The 22,973-nt window shown below is 40.2% G+C and overlaps 1 protein-coding gene across 2 annotated transcripts in view; it reads right to left on the bottom strand.

Annotated features, from left to right (window-relative positions):
- arhgap18 (Rho GTPase activating protein 18) overlaps window positions 1-17,080 on the bottom strand; it is a 61,266-nt gene extending 44,186 nt beyond the window's left edge. The window contains exon 1 of one of the 2 annotated variants that reach the window (XM_036582464.1): window positions 17,011-17,080. In XM_036582464.1, coding sequence (XP_036438357.1) covers window positions 17,011-17,072 — 62 coding nt within the window. In that variant the 5' untranslated portion in view covers window positions 17,073-17,080. Of the gene's footprint in view, window positions 1-7,734; window positions 7,941-17,010 lie in introns of those variants that run through there. The other variant, XM_036582463.1, reaches the window with a different exon arrangement.
- Window positions 17,081-22,973: the final 5,893 nt, after the last annotated feature.

Below are 22,973 nucleotides of genomic sequence, written 5' to 3'. Positions count from 1 at the left end.
TGACTCGTCCATATGTTTACATCTTGTGTGTGTATACGTGTCCTCTACTGTATGCACTGCTAACTGCAGGGATCGGTTAATAATATAGTTCCACTCAAAAGTTTGGACACGTACTCATAGCAGGGTCTCCTACTACTTTCCCTATTTTCTACACTATAGAACAACAGTGGAGACACCAAAATGCTAAACATCTAGAATTATAAAGAGACCAAAAAAGTGTTAAACTAATCCAAATGGGATGCATTTCCAACAAGGCTGGCAGTAGAGTGAGTAAAACTGGAGTTCAGAACATGATTAAAAGCTACAGAGACAATGTGACTCCTAACAACCACCTGGAAGAGCTGGTAGCCCCCAAAACTGCCCCCATCAGATAAACAGCACTTAAAGCTTTCATCTCTGAGAGAGAGGAGAAAATCAACCTGCTTCAGATCTGAAAACATCCACAGGTGTTTCTGTCCATCCTTCCACTGTGAGAAGACGACTCAGCGCTGTGGGTCTGAAAGGATGTGTAGCTGATCAAGAAGAACCTCACTGAGAAAAGGAGACGGACACATCGAACAAAGAAGCTGAACGATGGACTGACCACCCCAGAGTCCAGTCCTCAACACCACTGAATGTGTTTGATTACTTCAGAAAATGATCAACCAGCTTCTCAGACTGAACTTTGGAGGCGTGTCTGCAGATTCTTTGAGAAATCGATGCCAAAAGAATAGAAATGAATGGAAGCTGGAATAAAGGTGACTTGATGGAACAAATATAAACTATATGAAGGGTGGTTTTCTGATTTCCGCACAGTGCTCTATATTCATACGTATCAACTTCAATATTTATATCTGTCTTAGAAACTCATTTTAACCACTGATGCATCAGGCTGTGGATCAAAATGTCTTGAAATTTATGAAAAACTGCAAAATGCATTCAATCAGATCTATTTTACATTGAACAGTGTCCTCTTCATTTATGATGATACCACCACGCATTACTGTCGATGATAAAACAGTGGTCAGTCCTGCTTGTTCATTTTGGACCTACTTTACAGTCTCTCTAGAATGATAAACAACGCTGTGGTCAGCCCTGTGAGAGACAGTGTCCACGCAAGAATGCAGATGAAATATCAGTGATACTTAATACTACATCTGAACAGCCAGCACACAGACAGGGGAGAGGAAGGTCAGCACTGGCCATGCTAACGCAGGTCAAGATAACGAGTGAGCGCAAACAACAGCAACACACACCCATCCTCAAACACAGAACATCAACACACCCAGCCACACATCACAGACAGATTTCTAGAATGTTCTTCAGACAAACGCTTCTGGAATGGCTGAACAGGCAGACTGTGCAAGTTGTAAAATAGTCCCGACAAGTTAGTTCTAGAATGACCAATCGGTACGACTCTAGTTGTTCTAGAATTGCCAGACAGCTGGCTCCAGAGAGTTGGACTAAGCTTGTTCTTGAATCCCTAGACAGTCAGAATGTGCTGATCCACAAAGGCCAGACAGCTGCACTGTGCTAGTTCAAGTATTCCCACAGTCGGACTGTGCTAGTTCTAGAATGGCTAGTCAGTAAGGCTGTTGTTAGGCTAGAATGGCTATACAGTTCTAGTGTACTAGTTCTACAAGTCCCAGACTGTGTTGTTCTAGAAAGGTCAGATAGGCAGACTGTACTAGTTCTCGAATTCCCATACAGGCAGACAGTGCTAGTTCTAGACCATGTTGGTTGTAGAAAGGCTATTGTTTGTCTAGAATTGCAAGACAACTGAAAAGCGCTAGTTCTAGAATGCCCAGACAGTTGGACTGTGCTAGTCCTAGAATAGCCAGAGAATTGGACCGTACTAGTTCTACAGTGCCCCCACAGGCAGAGCTGCTAGCTGTAGAGTAGTCGGGCAAGTTAGTTCTAGAATGGCCAACTGCTAAGGCTCTAGTTGTTTTAGAATGGCCAGACAGCTGGACTGTGCTAGTTCTAAAATTCCCATGAAGTTGGACTGTGCTAGTTTAGGGCTAAGCCAATCAGTAAGGCTGTAGTTGTTCTAGAATGGCTGGACATTTCTACTGTACTAGTTCTAGATTTCCCAGACAGTTGGAATGTGCTAGTTCTAGAAAGGCCAGACAGCTGGACTGTGCTAGTTCTAAAATTCCCATGAAGTTGGACTGTGCTAGTTTAGGGCTAAGCCAATCAGTAAGGCTGTAGTTGTTCTAGAATGACTGGACATTTCTACTGTACTAGTTCTAGAATTCCCAGACAGTTAGACTGTGCTACTTCTAGAATACCCAGGCAGTTGGACTGTATCAGTTCTAAAATTCCCAGTCAGGCAGACTCCATACAATTCTAAAATTCCTACACAGTTGGACTGTGCTAGTTCTAGAAAGGCCAGACAGTTGGACTGTATCGGTTCTAAAATTCCCAGTCAGGCAGACTCCATACAATTCTAAAATTCCTACACAGTTGGACTGTGCTAGTTCTAGAAAGGCCAGACAGTTGGACTGTGCTAGTTCTAGAAAGGCCAGACAGTTGGACTGTGCTAGTTCTAGAAAGGCCAGACAGTTGGACTTTGCTTGTTGTAGAGTGACAGGACACTTGGACAGTACTTGTTCTAGAGCTAACCGGTGCACCAGAGCCGTTAGATGTCGAGGGTGACTCGTCACTGAGGTAACACTGAGAACACTGATAGGTTTCTTTTCATTGCTTTGGTCTGAGACAACGTCACAGTCAGCTTAGTTAGCCACTACTTCAGACTTTGCATCCTTGGTGACGCAAACATGCTAAAGCACTCGGGTTTTCTAGTAGCAAAGTAATGAACACAATCACAAACACAGGCAAAGCTGTCACACTTTACAGCCATTTCTCAGACTTCCCACACACTCAAATACTGATTTCAGCTTTTGACTACTAACATCTAAAACATCTCAGCAAGAACGCAATTCCCCACATTCCTGTTCACAATAAGCATGGCTTCACTGCAGCGTAGCGGTAGCATGCTATGCTGATCTAATCACAATCACAGCAGCAGAGAGGAAGTGAGAGCGCGAGAGAGGCAGTTCTATTGTGTATTCTCTTTTTTAACAATGGACAACAATACAATGAGAATACAATAAGGCACACAACACACGCAGAATGGAAGTGTCCACAGCTGGAGTGAGGACTGTTCTTAACTTTTACAACTTGTGGTAATTTTATAGATACATATTAGTCGTTAATGTTTGTTGGAGTTTTATTGGAAATCCGATAGCAAGATAATATTGTATTAAATAAATGGTGCCTAAATCTGTTGAAAGGGGAATTCTGGCGATATAGTTTAATGGTTAAGATGTAAACAAAGTCGTTCAGAGTGGTTTGGTGTGAAATGCTCCTTTCTAGAGAGTCAGAACTGTTCACAGTGGTGGTGATAGGAACCAGACGTCCACCTCTAAAAGCTCCCTCACAGAAAGCTGCTACATGAAATGGTTATGACTTCATTGCCTGATGACTGAGACACTGTTTTAGGATAGTTTTGAGAAGATTTTGGCCTTAAAATCCATTCATGGTGGAGGGATACATAATATATAGGGTGCTGTGAGGCAAAGTAGTCCCCAAAGAAAGCTTATTATTTCAGATTTTCCACTATTTTCCATCATCAACATTCCATATAAACTCAGAAGACTCGTGTAGGTTCACTGGTGGTTCTGGATAGTAAATAAAATGTCTATATTTGTGTTGTAGTCATGGCGACCCCTGGTTCCTATCACCACCACTGTAAAGAAATCTGAACCATTTCACACCAAACCACTCTGAATCACTCTTCACCTCTGAATTATGCAGAAATCATTTGGAATGTGCTCTCATCTCTCTCTGCTGAAGCACTGAACACAAACAGAAGAGGCGGAAACCAGATGGACAGACAATGCGTCCAGTTCACAGAGCCCACATGCAGCGCGTCTCACTGTCCAGCCTACAGTCTCTTTACAGAGAGTATCCAAAGCAGCTGACGTCACCCAGCAGGTCCGTCGCCTCCTCGGGCTGCTTCTGCAGCTGCTGTGTGAGCAGGAGGACACCTGCGATCTGACTGACACGCCTGCGCACACACACACACACACACACACACACACACAGAGACACACACACACACAGAACAACAACAGCATCCAATTTCAAAACCCGCCGGGCGTCTGCACTACAGCTCCGTCTGCTCAATGAGACCCAGCAGCTGAGACGAGAGAGAATAATAACCTCTATTGTGCTCTGTTCTTTCCACCAATAGCAGCGTACGTACATACACACACACACACACACACACACTGTAGACACACACACACACACACACACACATATATATATATATATATATACATAAAGACATATATATACATATATATATATATATATATGTATGTATGTATGTATTGCTGCTGTCAGAACAAAACCTTGTACTCCATTAAATGGTAACTTTACAGGAGAAGGAAAAAACCTACTTTACTTTTAATGTAAGTCAATGGAACCAGACATTTTTACCAAATTATTTTGGGCCGTTTCTTTTAGTCCATCTAGCGTTAAATGTACACACAATGTAAAGGACAACAGAAATTTTCAAATTATGTCAAAAACTTAAAAATGACAAAAATGGATATACGAGGTTTTGTTCTGATAGCAGCAAGATATATTTTTTTCATATTGACATTTTTCACATATACATATATATATATATATACAGCGATCAGGCATAACATTATGACCACCTCTTTGTTTTTTGTAGTTCTACAGTTACAGACTGTAGTCCATCTGTTTCTCTGATACTTTGTTAGCCCCCTTTTACCCTGTTCTTCAGTGGTCAGGACCCCCATGGACCCTCACAGAGCAGGTACTATTTGGGTGGTGAATCATTCTCAGCACTGCAGTAACACTGACGTGGTGGTGGTGTGTTAGTGTGTGTTGCGCTGGTCTGAGTGGATCAGACACAGCAGTGCTGCTGGAGTTTTTAAACACCTCAGTGTCGCTGCTGGACTGAGAATAGTCCACCAACCAAAAATATCCAGCCAACAGCGTCCTGTGGGCAGCGTCCTGTGGGCAGCGTCCTGTGGGCAGCGTCCTGTGGGCAGCGTCCTGTGACCACCGATGAAGGACTAGAGGATGACCAACACAAACTGTGCAGCAGCAGATGAGCTATCGTCTCTGACTTTACATCTGCAAGGTGGACCGGCAAGGTAGGAGTGTGTAATAGAGCGGACAGTGAGTGGACACAGTGTTTAAAAACTCCACTCAGACCAGCACAACACACACTAACACACCACCACCACGTCAGTGTTACTGCAGTGCTGAGAATGATCCACCACCCAAATAGTAGCTGCTCTGTGAGGGTCCATGGGGGTCCTGACCACTGAAGTTGTAGAACTACAAAGTGCACCTATATAGTAAGTGGAGCTGATAAAATGGACAATGAGCGTAGAAACAAGGACATAATGTTATGCCCGATCGTGTGTGTGTGTGTGTGTGTGTATACATATATATATATATATATATATATATATTTATTTTATACATATATATATATATATACACATATATAAATGGAGGAACATTAGCATTCAAAAGCTGTTTATCTGGACAGTAAGTGTTTATTTGCTCAGATACCTCTAATATTACTAATAAATACAAATAACATTAATACAGTAAGTAGTGATTTTCTTTGTGTCAATGAGTTTATCTAAGCGTTTTCAAAGATCTCCTTGAGGAAGACCAGTATGACTTGTAGTTATTATCCAATACCTGGTTTATCTAATCAACACTTCATTATGTTAATTCCAGTCGTTTTTGATGGAACGTCTGGATGCGTCCAGGAGACATCTGGAACCAAACTTTGCTCTTCAGTCGAGCTTACAACCTAACTATTGTTACTTTTTACTGTATTTAGGTTTATTTGCATTTATTCTAATGATATACAGTGATTTTAGAGGCGAAAGCACACTTACTGCTGAGATAAACGGTTTTAATAATGCGTTTAGGTGCCCAGCACTATTACGGTGCTGTATATATTAATACTGTACTGTATATTTGAAACAGCACAATTCTTCTTTCAGCACGTGATTAAATACAGCAAAAATAAACAGTGCCTAAAAACAAAAACACGCCTTACATTAAAGTTTCCATTTTCAGTTTATTACTGATTTTAAATTTACAGAAGGACAATTTATTTCCAATACAATGGTGTCCTGGTCTAACAACAAGCCAAAGTGTTCACAAGACAGTCATGATACGACCATATGATAGGCTACAATATAATCCACTATAATAAAGTCTGATGTAATTCAATACACTGTACAGGTACATTAAAGGGCCCATATCCTATACATTTCTTGTATTTTATTTTTTATTGTACCTTTAAAACTGACGCATGTTAATGGGCTGTGTTCTGATTGGTTGCCTCGTTCAAAGCCGTCCACACCGTAACAATCCTTGTAACTAATGTAAGCAGGCAGAGCTGTAGTCTGGATAGGCGGACATATGTCAACATGTTGGTCTTTGTGACATCACAAAAGAATCTTTTTTTTTTTCTCTTTGTTCACTCATATAGAATGTATGGAGTAGGGAGTGAATGGTACATTTTGAACCTTGAACAGTGTTTACATACCACATCAAACGTTAAAAAGGGAGGGAAATTCAGTTTTCCAGGATACGGGCCCTTTAATGACACTGTAGTGACTTGATTCGTACGTACATGAAGGCAGTATCTGCACTGTGTTACAGTAAAACCTACATTTACAAATGAGACAAACGTATAAAGCTGGTTTTGCTTCCTTTCTCAAAATCAGCATCAACAGACTGCGAGCAGTGTCCACTCCTCCTGACCACTAAGGGTTAGTCCCTAAACTCTTTTAACCTACAAAATGAAAGTTTATTATTCTGTTATTAACCTTAAGAGTATCCAGTATTACTGTGAATTATTCCATAACGGCTATGAATCTGACTTCTAGGTTACTTAAGAAGCAGCTCCCTTTAAAGGAGAATTCCACCAATTTTTCTAAATTTCTCCCTAATTCAGTGTGTGAGATGTAAACAGAGTGATTTGGAGTGTTTTGGCGTGAAATGGTTCAGACTTCTTTACAGTTGTGGTGATAGGAACCAGGGGTCGCCATGACTACAACACAGATATAGACATTTTATTTACTTTTCAAAAACCACCAGTGAACCTACACGAGTCTTCTGAGGGTATATGGAATGTTGATGATGGGAAAATAGCCATAAATCTGAAAAACAGGTTTTCTTTGGGGACTATTTTGCCTCACAGCGCCCTGCATGTAACCCCTCCACCTAAAATAAATAGATTAAAATACATTTTAAGCCAAAACGTTATCACAAAACAGTGTCTCAGACATCAGGCAGTGAATTCATAACCATTACATGTACTAATTTTCTGTGAGGGAGCTTTTAGAGGTGGACCTCTCGTTCTTATCACCACCACTATAAACAGTTCTGACTTTAAGTTTCTCTAGAACAGATCATTTCACACCGAACCACTCTGAATGATTGTTTATATCTTAACCACTTAACTATGCAGAAATTTCGAAAAATCGGTGGAATTCCCCTTTAAAGCGCCTCCAGCCCTAAGATCTGCCTCTCATCATTTTGGCTAAACTTCACCAGCACCACTTTCTAACCAAATAGACTCTATTAGATTCCCGCACGGTGGCGCTAGCGATCCCGGTCGCTCTCAGCCTTCTATCCCAATAGAACGCGCTCATTCCCGGGCTGAATGTCTCTCACCTGGGCGCTGGAGCTCCATGCTGCTGCGCGGAGGCTGGAGGCTGAGGGAAGGCGTCGCTGCTGCTCGTGTAGCCGGTCAACACGACGCCCTGCACGGCCTGCTGGCGGCTCATATTGCGGGCAGCATTACTGGAGCTCCCCGACTGGACAACAGACTCTCACCGTCCCTCACTTACTCACTCTCTCACTCGGCGCTGACTCTCTCACTCAGCGGCCTTCGACTCCTGAACGAGTCGCTCTGTTGAGCCGGTTCTTTGCTCTGAATCAGTCGAACCGATTCATACGTCCCTACTGAATCGAGTTCTTTTCGGAGCACGTCTGCGAGAGCCTCGCGTGAAAGAAGACTTGTACTAAATCTCAAACAGCACTCTATCACAGTTTAGCCTCTTAGAATGGCACGGGCTAACCTCAAAGGACAATTCCACAGATTTTTCAAAATTTGTGCATTAAGTGTTTGAGATGTAAACAGAGTGATTGAGTGTGGTTTCGTGTTAAATGGTCCATTGAAAAGACTGATTTCTTTACAGATTCTCTTGCAGTTGGAATGTTGATAGTAAAATAGTGTAAAATCTTAAAAACATAAGTTTTTTTTTTTTTTGGGGGGGGACTATTTTGCCTCGCAATCTTTATCTCCACCGTGAAGATTTGATTTGAGTAGTCATTATTAGAAGAAAAATGTTATGTTTATTTGAGTATGTTTATCTGAAAAAAATTAAAGATCCACAATTTAGCCTGACTTTGGTATCAAAAATAGTATAAAATGTCGATATATTTCTACAGAGCCCTGCTGGTCACATCCCATATAAATAAAAATAATGCGTGGCCATGAATAAGTAGGGCGTGGGAATGAGATAATTAAGTCTTGACCACAGCTTAATGAGGCATGTTCTCGTTCCCATGACTTAATTATCTCATTCTAATGCCTTACTGATTTGTGGCCACGCATTAGGATACGTTTTAGACCGAAAAATTCTATCACAAAACTATCAAAAACAGTGTCTCAGACATCAGGCAGTGAATTCATAACCATTTCATGTAGTAACTTTCTGTGAGGGAGCTTTTAGAGGTGGACGTCTGGTTCCTATCACCACCACTGTGAACAGTTCTGACTCGGTAAGTTTCTCTAGAACAGAGTGTTTCACACCAAACCACTCTGAATGACTTTGTTTACATTTTAACCAATTAATTATGCACAAATTTTTAAAGATTGGTGGAGTTCCCCTTTAAGAACTCACAAAGGCCATATCTGCACATTGTAGCCAGCTAGTTCGTACTGTTTTGTGTTTGTAGTACACTCAGAGTCTGACTAATAGACATCGCAGAGAAAATCTTCCTCCTGAGACAGCTGAAGAATTAACCTACCGCAGAGCTTGATGATCCAGTTCTACACTGTGATCATCAAGTCCATCCTCACATCATCCATAACCATCTGGTTTGGTTCCTCCACCTCACAAGAACGAGCCAAACTCCAGCAGGACAGTGGAGAGGATCATCAATGCAAGCTGCCAGAGCCTCAGGACATCCACACACTTAAAAAGGGTTCTTTACTAAAGACAAGATATAGATATAGATTCTATAGGACCACTGCATGCTTAAATGGTTCTTTGCATGGTAAAATGGTTCTTCAGATTGTTGGAGAATGTGTTGTATATGGTTCTGTAGAGCACCAAAAACGGTTCTGCTATTGTTATGATGTCAAGCTTGTAACAGTAGCAGGCCCTGTGTGATGCCATATAGAACCATATGTAACACATCAGTCTGAAGAACCACGTAAGTATGCAGATGGTTCTTTGAGTGTTCATGGTTCTACATAGAACCACTGTCTTTAATAAAGAACTCTTAAGGAACCATCTTGTAAAGAATGTATGTTATTCTATGTTATTTTATTCTATTTTATTCTTATTCTATGGCGCCCTGCTGGTGGCATTCCGTGTAAATAAAAATAATGCATGGCCACAACTTAGTAAGGCGTGGGAATGAGATAATTAAGTTGTGACCACGACATGGTAAGGTGTGGGAATGAGATCCTAATGCGGCCATGACTTAGTAAGGTGTGGGAATGAGATAATTAAGTTGTGACCATGACTTAGTAAGGTGTGGAAATGAGATAATTAAGTTGTGACCATGACATGGTAAGGTGTGGGATTGAGATCCTAATGTGTGCCCATGATTTAGTTAGGCATGGGAATGAGATAATCAAGCTTTGAACACAGCTTACCAAGACATGATCTTGTTCCCACACCCTGCTAAGTCGAGGCCACGACTTAATTATCTCATTCCCATACCTTACGAAGTCGTGGCCATGCCTTAGGATCTCATTCCCACGCGTTAATACGGCGAGGCCACGCATTGTTTTTATTTACACGTGATATTATTAGTCTCTATTCTATTTATTGTATTTTATTGTATTTGTCTCTTAGTTCAATACAGTCTCTGTGCTGTCTGGTCTGTTCGGTGTGTTCATGTCATACATGTGTGAGTCACAAACACAAACCCCTTGTATGTGAAACATACTTGGCGAAATAACGTGATTCTGATTCTGATTCTGATTCACACCGTGGCTGGTTACTTGTTCTGTTTTATGTGTTGTTCATTCAGAGTCTGACAATGTTAACAAGTAGAAGTTATCAACTTATGATTCACTGAATCACTGATTCGTAAAGCCGCTCTACGGAAGAGATAAGAGCCTTACTTGACTCACGAATCAATGAATCGCTGAATCGAACGTTACGTTCAGTTCGAGGGAATCGGTTCGGCAAAAATGAATCGAAGTCACACTCATACCGGCTTCTCTGCGCATGCGTGACTCCACCCCTCCGCCTTCTCCGCCTATGGACGATTGTCTCGGGTCTCTTTGTGTGAATGAGAACACAGCGCCACCGCGCGGATCTCCGCTGAGCTCAGACTGAGTGTGTGTCTTCAGACAGTGCTGTGTGTGTTGAAGATGAATGGGATAGAGAGAAAGAGCTGAGGCCTGACTGTGGTGTAATTAATGAAGTTGTGTGTATATTGATATTATAATGTTATAATTGTATTATAATGTAGTATCATAGGGAATAAAACTGCTTTAAGTCTATCTATCTATCTATCTATCTATCTATCTATAGTCATATGCAAAAGTGGTCAAATTACATGCTGTTGCTGGTTTTCTGAGTGTGAATAAGTGAACACGTCCTCTACAGAGACACACTTCTGCACATTTAATACAAAATTACTGTTTATTTACTGAATTTAAAATATATTTACTGCCAAAAAAAGCAAACAAACAAAGAAGCAAGTATCTCCATTTTTCTCAATGTTTATTTTTCTTCACTATAGACCAGCCGCCCTTCACGTTCTGTTAAACACTTCATGATGAATGGACCGACAGAAATGATCCAAAATGGCTTGGAATGAAATCTCTTTACATTAAATTACATTGAAAATAAAGAACGTTTTTACCTTCTACTGTAAAGTTTCCATTTTGGAGATTAATTAATTGATTATTTATTAATTAATTAATGTATTTATTTATTTATTTATGAACAGTGACAATATTGGAAAAAAATAAGACATAAACATGTTCAACTCATCAAAAAACTAACTGCTGTTAGTTTTCACTGCTGTTATTCACACTTAGAAAATTAGCAAAACAACATGTAGTTTGAATTTGAATGGGTTGGAGGGTTCAAAAATATAATTTGTTTTCATTCATTTTCACAATACATGATATGAATCAAGATGTTTGGTTTTTCTGAGATTTAATAAGTTGGAACAGACAAAATAGAACCTGTAGTGCTGCATAAAGAATACTATAATAGCAATGATAATAAACCTAAATAAAGTGCAATGATTTTTAATTCAATGTTTCATAAACAATTAAACAGGCCTAATTATGCTCACCTTATACACTTAAAAAAGGGTTCTTTAGTAAAGAAAATGGTTCTATATACAACCATGAACACTCAAAGAACTCTTTGCATGCTTAAAGGGTTCTTTGCATTAATGAAATATATGAAATATATATATATATATATATATATATATATATATATATATATATATTAACACTGCTGATATGCCTAATATTCTAATGAGCACCCATGATTGACATCCTTCAGTAAAACACTTCAGCCTGCTACACCACTGAAGAACGAAACATAAATGAGTAGAAAAGAGTGAAATGATCGCTACATGTACAGGTGGTGGTGCAGACGCTGCTGTGTCCACCCACTAAAAACCTTATCCAGCTTTCATAAGGAGACGCCTTAAAGAACGTTCTGGATGTGCATTCAGGGAATTCTAGCTCAGTTATGCTTGCCTGGTTAGCTTTCGCTTGGTGGTTAGCTCCTCGGTGAGTTTCAGTGACTATAACAGAGAGAAAGACACAGTCTTGTTAAAGCTATGAGGGGAGGAAGACCCACATCAGCCTGGTGATTGGTGAGGTCACTGATTAATGCACTGCTCAAGATGAGGACTGTCCAGTTTACATTGAAAGAGAAGAATTTGGGCAAAATCAATAGGCCACTCACTGGACACTGACAGTTATGCACAGCACAGGCTTTGTACGTGTATATTATGAGCTCACAAGAGCAAAACTAACCTGCATTTCAGTTCCTGGAGCTTTAAATGGCTTCACGGTAACACTCACACACACACACACGCACCCTCACACACACTCACACACACAGCTGAGCATCTGAGACTATAATTAGTGTGATTCTGCTGGTCCATTAGCAAGAACCCACAGGACACAGACTGTCTAATGTTACAGCCCTGTTTCAAACAGAACATTACAAGGTGCTCTGTGTACATACAGACAGCGCTACACAAACAACTCCTTGTTTATTTCCTTTCCAGTTAAAACAGCCATTAAAAGGGGAACTCCACCCATGTTTCAAAAATCCTACATAATTAAATGGTTAAGATGTAAACAAAGTCATTCAGAGTGGTTTGGTGTGAAACTGCTCCATTTTAGAGAAACTTGCCGAGTCAGAACTGTTCACAGTGGTGGTGATAGGAACCAGACGTCCACCTCTAAAAGCTCCCTCACAAAAAGTTACTACATGAAATGGTTATGAATTCACTGTCTGATGACTGAAACGCTGTTTTATGATAGTTTTGTGATCAAATTTTGGTATTTTAATCACTTTATTGTAATCTATTCATGGTGGAGGGATACATAAAGAGTGCTCTAAGGCAAAATAGTCCCCAAAGAAACCTTATGTCAGATTTTCAGATTATTTCAGATTCAGATTTTGGACTATTTTACCATCATCATCATATCATATAAAACACGTGTAGGTTCACTGGTGGTTCTGGATAGTAAATAAAATGTTTATGTCTGTGTTGTAGTCATGGCGACCCCTGGTTCCTATCACCACCACTGTAAAGAAATTTAAGTTGATGAGTTTCTCTACAGTAAACCATTTCTCATCGAACCACTCTGAATGACTCTGTTTGCATCTCAAGGACTGAATTATTCAAAAAATTTTGAAAAATTGGTGGAATTCCCCTTTAAATACAAGATCTTGATTATAAAGAGGATATTGCTGAGAAGATTAGATATAAAATGATCCACTTGCATGATGAAGTAGACAGTCAAAAGAAAATAAGTGAAAAATAGTGTCTAAAACTGAAGATTCAAAAACTGATTAAAAGCTACAGAGAAAACGGGGCTCCTAACAACCACCTGGAAGACCTGGTAGCCCCCAAAACTGCCCCCATCAGATAAACAGCACTTAAAGCTTTCATCTCTGAGAGAGAGGAGAAAATCAAGCTGCTTCAGATCTGAAAACATCCACAGGTGTTTCTGTCCATCCTTCCACTGTGAGAAGACGACTCAGCGCTGTGGGTCTGAAAGGATGTGTAGCTGATCAAGAAGAACCTCACTGAGAAAAGGAGACGGACACATCAAACAAAGAAGCTGAATGATGGACTGACCACCCCAGAGTCCAGACCTCAACACCACTGAATGAGTTTGGATTAATTTTCCTCTCTTCTCTTCTCTTCTCTTCTCTTCTCTTCTCTTCTCTTCTCTTCTCTTCTCCTATTTTCTCTTCTCTTCCTCGCTTTGCTTCTCCTCTTGTCTCTTCTCATCTCTTCTCCTCTCCTATTTTCTCTTCTCCTTCTCTCTCTTCTCTTCTCTTCTCCCTTCACCTGCTTCTTTCATCTCATTATTTCCTCACTTTTATTTCTTCCCCTCTTTCCTTTTTTTATTCAATTTCAGTCACTCTTTCCTTTCCTCCTTTTCTTTTTCTTCTTTCCTGAACAATGGACTGACCGCCCCAGAGTCCAGGCCTCAACAACAGCATCAACACTCACAGCTGAGATTAGATTTATCCATTGAGGCTTCTGTTAGATATGTTTCCTGCTGTTTTCCTGCAGCTGAAAAATAGATAACTGGCCACCTTTAGTGGAAATTAGATAAGTGAGGGGTCTCTTGTACCCGCCTGGTGTGTGTTTGGCTCCCTCTCGTACACCAGATGTATATTTAGTGCAATGTTAGTAGCAGGAGCCATTATAAATGACTGGCATACAACTCTGCCCCCTGGTGTTCACAGTAGACACTGTCTCTCCGATGAAAAGCTTTCCTTTGTCTTATCATGTGATCTGCCACAATCGGGACAAAGCTCAGGAAGCAAAGGGCAAATATCATAACAATATACTGAACGCAGCAAAATCTACAGTGTTAGATTTATACACCGAAATAGTCCACATTCATTTTACGTGATCATTTTCTAAGCTTTCTTTAGCTTTTCTTTAGAAATAAACAGGCTTTTTTGTTACTGTACCTTTAAGACTGGTATACAGTTGTATGCAAATGATCGAACAGCCTGGTAAAGTTAAACGTTACTGATTTTCATAGTGAAAATAAGCATTTTCTACAGAGAACACAGTTAAATATGACATGTTTTGTGCTAGTTTCAATGCACAATTTCTATTTTAACATATTGGAAAAACATAAAATATAAAATGTGCCAATAGTTTTGCAATAGTTTTTTCGCTCATTATGTTAAATAAACAATAATTGTGTATAAAAATGTGCAGTAGTGTGTCTCTGTAGAGGACGTGTTCACTTATTCACACCCAGAACATCAACAACAACATGGAATTTGACCTGGGGTGCATTGAAAAAAAACCTTTGCACACCGCTATATGTAAACGAGCTCTGTTCTGATTGGCTGCTTCACTCCCTCCAGGCTGAAACTCTCCTCCATAGCTTCAGCGTGAGTGGGCGGAGCTAAACTGCTGTAGGCTGAATAGGCAAATATATGTAAATGTGTTGGTTCTTGTGACATCATAAGTGGAGGTTCCTTAAGCTTCAAAGTGGTTCTTTACCCCCATATATCTCATATAAGAACCAAAGGTGGTTCTTCTATAAAATGGGCTCTCTCCAAAGAACGCTTCATGTTTAAAAAGGTAAATCTGGACCAGACAAAATGTCCGAGGTCACGCATCTTAGGACGATACGGTAATGAGCAGAAAGCAAACAATCAACAACAACAGCTTTTGTCCCTCTTGGGTATCGACATCCCAGGTAGCAGACAGGGTTGGGCCGATTCTGGCTTTCCTATTTGAGTGTTGGTTGACTACCAGGTAGATTTTAGGCATGTGGGCCAGAACAGGGCCAGATCCTGGACAGCTTCGTACCGTTTTGCCTCGTGTCTACATTTGTGGCACAATTCTGGGGTGAATGTTGTGGACCAACAATGTAGCATGGTCAGACTGGGACCGGGTTTGGGCCACATACTTTAGCTCTACACACATTACAGTGTGTAGGCCAGATCTGGGCCGAGGACCCAGCCGTATATTGGGCCAGAACAAACCAAGGATGTGGCCCACAAGTGGGCCAGACAAATTTGGCTAACTGGAATATTTCTGCTGTAGCTCTCTGTAAATAAAGTGAATATGGCAAAATATCAATTTCCTTCCTTACTGCAAATACAGTGAATCAGCCAAGACATGTTTAGCGTCTTAAGTTTGCTTTAAGTTTGTTATAACTGGAGCTATGAGGCTAATGTAGCTAACAAGTAATGGCTTTTTAGCGTTGCCGATTAGCATGGTGCTAACTGCATGCATAAATCATCTTCACTCTCGCCTCAAAGTGTGTGGAGGTGTTCAGTATTTTTAATAAACTCGATTATGTGGTTTCTGACACTGTCTGACTCACTGTCATCCATAAACATGGACTAAAGTATGTTAGCATAAGGCTAAAAACAGTAGCAGCGGCTATTTTGAAGCCTGAATATTGTCCATATTTTTGTCCAACAGTGTCAGAAACCACTGTGCATTTGATTTGCCGAACTACTCCCAGGGGAATTCCACCAATTTTTCTAAATTTCTATATAATTCAGCGTTTGAGATGGAAACAGAGAGATTCAGAGTGGTTTGGTGTGAAATGGTTCAGATGTCTGTACAGTGGTGGTGATAGGAACCAGGGGTCGCCATGACTACAACACAAATATAGACATTTTATTTACTATTCAAAAACCACCAATAACCCAACACGAGTCTTCTGAGCTTCATATGGAATGTTGATGATGGAAAATAGCCATAAATCTGAAAAAATAAGTTTTATTTGGGGACTATTTTATCTCACAGTACCCTGCATGTATCCCTCCACCTAAAATAAATGGATTAAAATACATTTTAAGCCAAAACTTCATCACAAAACAACGTCTCGGACATCAGGCAGGGAATTCATAACCATTTCATGTAGTAACTTTCTGTGAGGGAGCTTTTAGAGGTGGACGTCTGGTTCCTATCACCACCACTGTGAGCAATTCTGACTTTAAGTTTCTCTAGAACAGAGCGTTTCACACCAAACCACTCTGAACGACTCTGTTTATATCTTACCCACTTAATTATGCAGAAATTTTGAGCTTTTTAAGGAATGTCGATGATAGTAAAATGGTGGAAAATCTGAAATAATAAGTCTTTTGGGGTCTATTTTGCCTCACAGCACCGTGCATGTATCCCTCCACCATGAATGGATTTTTAAAACTCCATTTTAGGCCAAAATCTTTTTAAAACAAAAATAAAACACTGTTCCAGGTAAAGTATTCGTAATATTTTCGTATAATAACTGTAAACAATTCTGACTCGATGAGTTTCTCTCACAATAAACCGGAAATTTCAAAAAATCGGCTGGAATTCCCCTTTTAAGTGACCTAAAATCAAGTAACCTAAAGGCACAGTAGTGTTTCAGATCATACAAACTATTAGAGACTGACTCTCCCTCAACCTTCTCATCTCACGAAAAGCTTCATCAAGACGTAAGGCAGGGCAACTCACCCCTGTCCAGTTGTAAAATAGCACCTGTGTACGGCGCTGACCATCGTGGCCGGGGTTTGCATCCATACGAACGTCCTAAACATCACTCCAACGCCAACCGTCCTGCAGTTTCCCACAGCCAGAGTCCTATTAATGCTGTTGCCCTTTATTCCTCCAAGGTGAGACGCTAATCTCTTTGTGAAGATGTGCCTGAGGCAAAGCAACGACAGCTCATGAGTCAGAGCTAACCGCTAGCTGCAGGCAGGGTGTAACTCACACCAGACGCAGGAAGAATAGCCTGAAACGTTATCTCCTCTTAGGCAAGGTGTCGTTGCCTGGCGTTCTTCTCAGAGTTGGGGAAACACACCCTGCCAAGAGCTTACGGAGTCTGATCTGAGGGCCAGCGTGTTTGTTTGTCGGCTAGTTTCAGGTTCCAGAGGCTATTTTTTGCATGAGGAGCTGTTCAGACAGAAAATGTACCTGATTTCCGTCCTTTTTCCCAAATGTAGTCAATCAGCAAAGATGAGTTTGGAGCCTGAAGTTCTGCTTATTTTAGTTTTACACTGAAGCTATGCAGCTAATGCAGCTAACAACACATGTACAACTGTTAGCATGGCGCTAACTGCAGGCCCAAATCATCACACCTCAGTCTAATAGACTCGCTATGTGGTTTCTGACACTTTATGACACTTTTTCTATAAAAAATCATATTTGTAACAGAACCATTCCTACGAAGGCTGGTATACAGTTGTATGCAAATGCTTGAACAGGCCCTGGTAAAGTTGTTGATTCTTTTTAAGCGAAAATAAGTGACCAGGTCGGGACCCCGCTGACTGTTTGCCACTGCTGGTCCACCTTCGGACCACCCAGATTACTGCCCTCCAAACAAGCTCTAGCTAGTTTTTTTTAAATTTCCTCAAACAGGTTTTAAACGCACTGAGACTTTTATTTTAGAAAATAAACTTAGACAAATATTACAAACAAGTGAGAGAAAAAAAAATATGACTAGGCCTGATATAAAATGATTTTATAGAAAATGTTGTTGCTGACACTGAGCTGGATTAAAATTATTTACTAAACTATGAACGTAAAAATCTGTAAACTGGACTGTGAGTGGAAACTGAGCAATGATAAGTGGAATTTTGTCTAAAACTCTGCTTAACTGCCGGTGGGTCACCCGGAAAATGCTGAGCAAAACACCTGTGGACCGCCAGCTTTGCCGTCAGTGGGCCGACAGTGGCCCTATATCCTCTTGCTATCAGGGTTAACATATTGGAAAAAACATAAAATGTATAATATGCCATAATTTTTGCACAGGCCACACTCTGTGTTCTATCTTATTCACTCAGTATGTTAAATTAGGCAAATAAACACTAATTGTGTATTGAAATGTGCAGAAGTGTGTCTCTGCAGAGGGTGTGTTCACTTATTCACACTCAGAACATCTACAACAACATGCCATTTGACCAGGGGTGCCCAAACTTTTGCATAGAACTGTATGTAAATGAGCTCTGTTCTGTTTATGGACTTTATGGACTGTCATTAAAGGGCCCATATCCTACATTTTTCTCAGATTGTATTATTTTTTTCCTCTGAATTTTACTTATGAGATGATTTTTACAATTAAACAGGCTGTTTGTGTCTCTGAGCCGTTTAAGATCGATATATGCAAATGAGCTCTGTTCTGATTGGCTGCCCTGCTTTGGGCCTCACTCAAAATGCAGTTCAGATTGAAACACTCCTTATAACTTCACATGAGTGGTTTTTTTATGACATCACTAACAGAGTTCCTAATGCTGATAGATACTGGATGTTCCACTGCAGTCCTAGAGGGAAACTGGATTAATTTCATGTCTGTTTAAATAATTATTTCATGCTTAAGACATGAGAGCAGATGTATTAAAGGGCCCATATTGTGGAAAAACAAATTTTCCTCACTTTCTTGAGAAATATTATACAGGGGCTACATTATACAAGAATATAAGGAGTGTTTCAGCTTTTTGAATGAGGTGCGATATAGGGTCTGCCAATCAGAATGGGCCTCATTTACATATATCAGTCTTAAAGACACAGTATAAAAAAAAAAGCCTGTCTAATTCTTAAGGTATAAGGAATAAGGAGAGGTTGGAAAATGGTCATGTAGAAATCAATTATGACTGTTTTCTATACACAAACCTACACAAATGTCATAAGTGGACTTGAAAGAAAAATTACAAGAAAAATGTACTATATGGACCCTTTTAAATGTACTAAAGTCTCATTGTTTGCCTTATTTACATCCATTAAAGGGCCCATATCATAAAAAAAACACATTTTTCTATATACATATTTTTAAATTAGAGGTTGATGCAGTATGTAAACATTGTCAAAGCTTCAAAAATGTCCATACAGTTCATATATGGATACAAAACCACAAAAACAGCCTGTTTTGAATTCACTGATTTTGTGATGTCATATAAACCGACAAATTTATGTAAATTATATCCGCTTATTCAGCCCACAGCAGTTCAGCCGCACTCACGTCCACTCACACTGAAGTCATAAGGAGTATTTTAGCTGTTTGAATGAGTTGAAATACATGACAGCCAATCAGAACAGAGCTCATTTACATATATCAGCCTTAAAGGCACAGTAACAAACCCAGCCTGTTTAATTCTAAGTGACAAGGGGAGGTCATGCAAACATGAATTACGGCTACTTTTGGTAAATAAAAACACACAAATGTCATAAGTGGCCCTGGAAGGAAAAATTACAACACAAGAAAAATGGGATAGAGGCTCTTTAAGTTGTTCCGACAAACTGAAGTCACAGCACTGCAGCTTTAAGTCATTTATAATAACGCAAACATATCTGTAACTGATCATGTATAATCTGGCTTATTCCACACACAACACAGGCACCGCAGGCAGTCTTACCTGAGCTGCAGGTAGCAAACGAGTTTGGTAACCATGACGATCTGTCTGGCTAATGAAGCAGTTCACCAGTTCAGGGACCTCTCTCTCTCTCTCTTTCTCTCTCTCTCTCTCTCTCTCTCTCTCTCTCTCTCTCTCCCTCAGGACACACCCCTTGGCACTGGCCACGCCCCTTCCCCCCGCAGCCACAGTCTTAATCTCATTATACGATTAATAAAACAATAAGGCCTTTCACGCCGGCACGCAAGCCGCAGCCTGAGCCAGCGCCGGAGCTTTGGAAAAGTTTGGACTCGTTTTTTAATTGGATATGATCAAAACAAATCGGCTATTTTCAGAAAACAAATTATAGTGGACACGTTTGTTTGAGGCGGTTAAAATTACAGAGCTTTGCATGGACTGTATCACTGTTTTACTGATTCTCACTGCTGCCTCAATGCAAATGAGACCAAAGCTGTCTGAGCTATTAAAGCGAGAGTTCAGACGAACATCAACCCCCCCCACCAGCCTTACCCCAAATTTAGTCGACAGGCTAAGACATGTTTGGTGACTTAAGTTTGCTTCTTTAGCTTTATTTGCTGCAGCTATGAGGCTAATGTAGCTAACAAGCAATGGAAGCACATACCCCACCAATTAGCACTGCGTGCTATACAGTGCCAGAAACCACGTAAGTCTGTTAGAGATCACTTAAGAAATCCACACGGTTTGAGGTGAGTGTGTGATGATTTCGACACTATGCTAACTGGTGGGGTATAAGATTACATTACTTGTTAGCCACATTAGCCTCGTAGCTCCAGTGCTAAAACTAAAGAAGCAAACCTCAGACACAAAATGTGTTGATTGATTACATTTAATCTGTTACGTGCAGTTTGTGCTCTTGATATCATTCTCATTCGGCTTCGAAGGGGAAGTCCACCAAATTTTGCAAATTTTCAATTTACAGTGGTGGTGATAGGAACCAGGTGTCGCCATGGCTACAACACAAATATAGACATTTTATTTACTATCCAGAACCACCAGTGAACCTACACGAGTCTTCTGAGTTTATACAATGAATGTTGATGATGGAAAATAGAGATAAATATGAAAAAATACATTTTTGTTGGGGACTATTTTGCCTCACTGCATGTTACGTATCCCTCCACCATAAAAGGACTTTAAGGCTGAAATCTTCTCAAAACTATCGTAAAACAGTGTCTCAGTCATCAGGCAGTGAATTCATAACTTTGATACCTTTCTGTGAGGGAGCTTTTAGAGGTGGACGTCTGGTTCCTAATAAATAATAATGTAATTATGCAGAAATGTGGAAAAATTGGTGGAATTCCCCTTTAAGTGATGCAGGTGTTGCCGAATGAACACAAAAAGCTTTGACTTGGCACTCATGAGTGATAATTCTCTTAAAGACTGTTTCTCCAGCAGGTGTTCATGTAGCACATGCACAACCAGTTAAAAAGGTTTAACTCTTTTTTAGTTACATTCAATTTGCATAGTGTTTTTTTTTTTCACAATAGCCATCGTGGTAGAGCAGCTTTAGAGATGCATGCTGGGTAAAAGGGTCAGACACACTTTCTCAATGCATGAGTCAGTCAAACCAAAACAATTCAGGAGGAGGTAATACCAACTGATCTTAATCCGGCCAGATTAAAGGACAGCAGATGCTCAGGATTAGGCCAGACTGCGCTCCACACTGTCTCGACCAGTCAGGCTGCTCCTCTCTTTAACTGACGGTCAGGACAGTAAAAGCTTTAGTGCTTGGATGGACAGTGTCTTCAGATCAGCTTGGCTTCATTTTTTAATTAGGATTTTATTTTGCCTTTAATGCAAGAGAGTTTATTTGAAGTTTGATGCTTATAGAAGCCAAAAATGTAATAATTACCTAATAATTTAATAAAAGCCAGAAATGTAACATCATTTTACATTTAACTTGGTCTAAAATGTAATAAAACCCAACAATGTAGTGACTTTTCCAGTAATATAATACATTTTAACTGATAATTTAACAATTACGTTTAATACCTTAATATCTTATCACGTTATTGAGAAGAATAGGTGGTACCACTGTTAGCCCTCTTGCTTACAAAACATATATATATATATATAATAATCATATATATATATAGATATATATATATATATATATATACTTAAATATATACATATTTCCAAGACATTGCATATGGTCAGCCTGAAAATGTAATAAATTCCCAAATGATCTAATGAGGTATTACACAATCTGTAAAAGTATTATTACATTGTCATTATCAGGGTGGTGGGTCATTCTCAGCACTGCAGTAACACTGACGTGGTGGTGGTGTGTTAATGTGTGTTGTGCTGGTACGAGTGGATCAGACACAGCAGTGCTGCTGGAGTTTTCATCTCAGTGTCACTGCTGGACTGAAAATAGTCCACCAACCAAAAACATCCAGCCAACAGCGTCCTGTGGGCAGCGTCCTGTGACCACTGATGAAGGACTAGAGGATGACCAACACAAACTGTGCTGCAGCAGATGAGCTATCGTCTCTGACTTTACATCTACAAGGTGGACTGACAAGGTAGGAGTGTCTAATAGAGTGGACAGTGAGTGGACACAGTGTTTAAAAACTCCAGCAGCACTGCTGTGTCTGATCCACTCGTACCAGCACAACACACACTAACACACCACCACCACGTCAGTGTTACTGCAGTGCTGAGAATGATCCACCACCCAAATAGTACCTGCTCTGTGAGGGTCCTTTGGGGGTCCTGACCACTGAAGAACAGGGTAAAAGGGGGCTAACAAAGTATCAGAGAAACAGATGGACTACAGTCTGTAACTGTAGAACTACAAAGTGCACCTATATAGTAAGTGGAGCTGATAAAATGGACAATGAGGGTAGAAACAAGGAGGTGGTCATGATGTTATGCCTGATTGGTGTATACATATAACTGGTTCCCTTGATTGATGGACAATGACCTGAAGCAGAGTGTGAAAGGAACCTAAAATCAACAACAAAGTGTTGTTCTGCAATGACCAACTCACCTGACCTCAGTTCAATCAAGCATGCCTTTGACTCACCGAAGGCAAAGCTGAAGGTA

This window comes from Colossoma macropomum, unplaced genomic scaffold (genome assembly GCF_904425465.1).
Source record: "Colossoma macropomum unplaced genomic scaffold, Colossoma_macropomum, whole genome shotgun sequence".
In the NCBI taxonomy this organism is placed as follows: domain Eukaryota; kingdom Metazoa; phylum Chordata; class Actinopteri; order Characiformes; family Serrasalmidae; genus Colossoma; species Colossoma macropomum.
The sequence above is the reverse complement of the archived record's forward strand: the minus strand, read 5'-3'. Positions and strand labels throughout refer to the sequence as shown.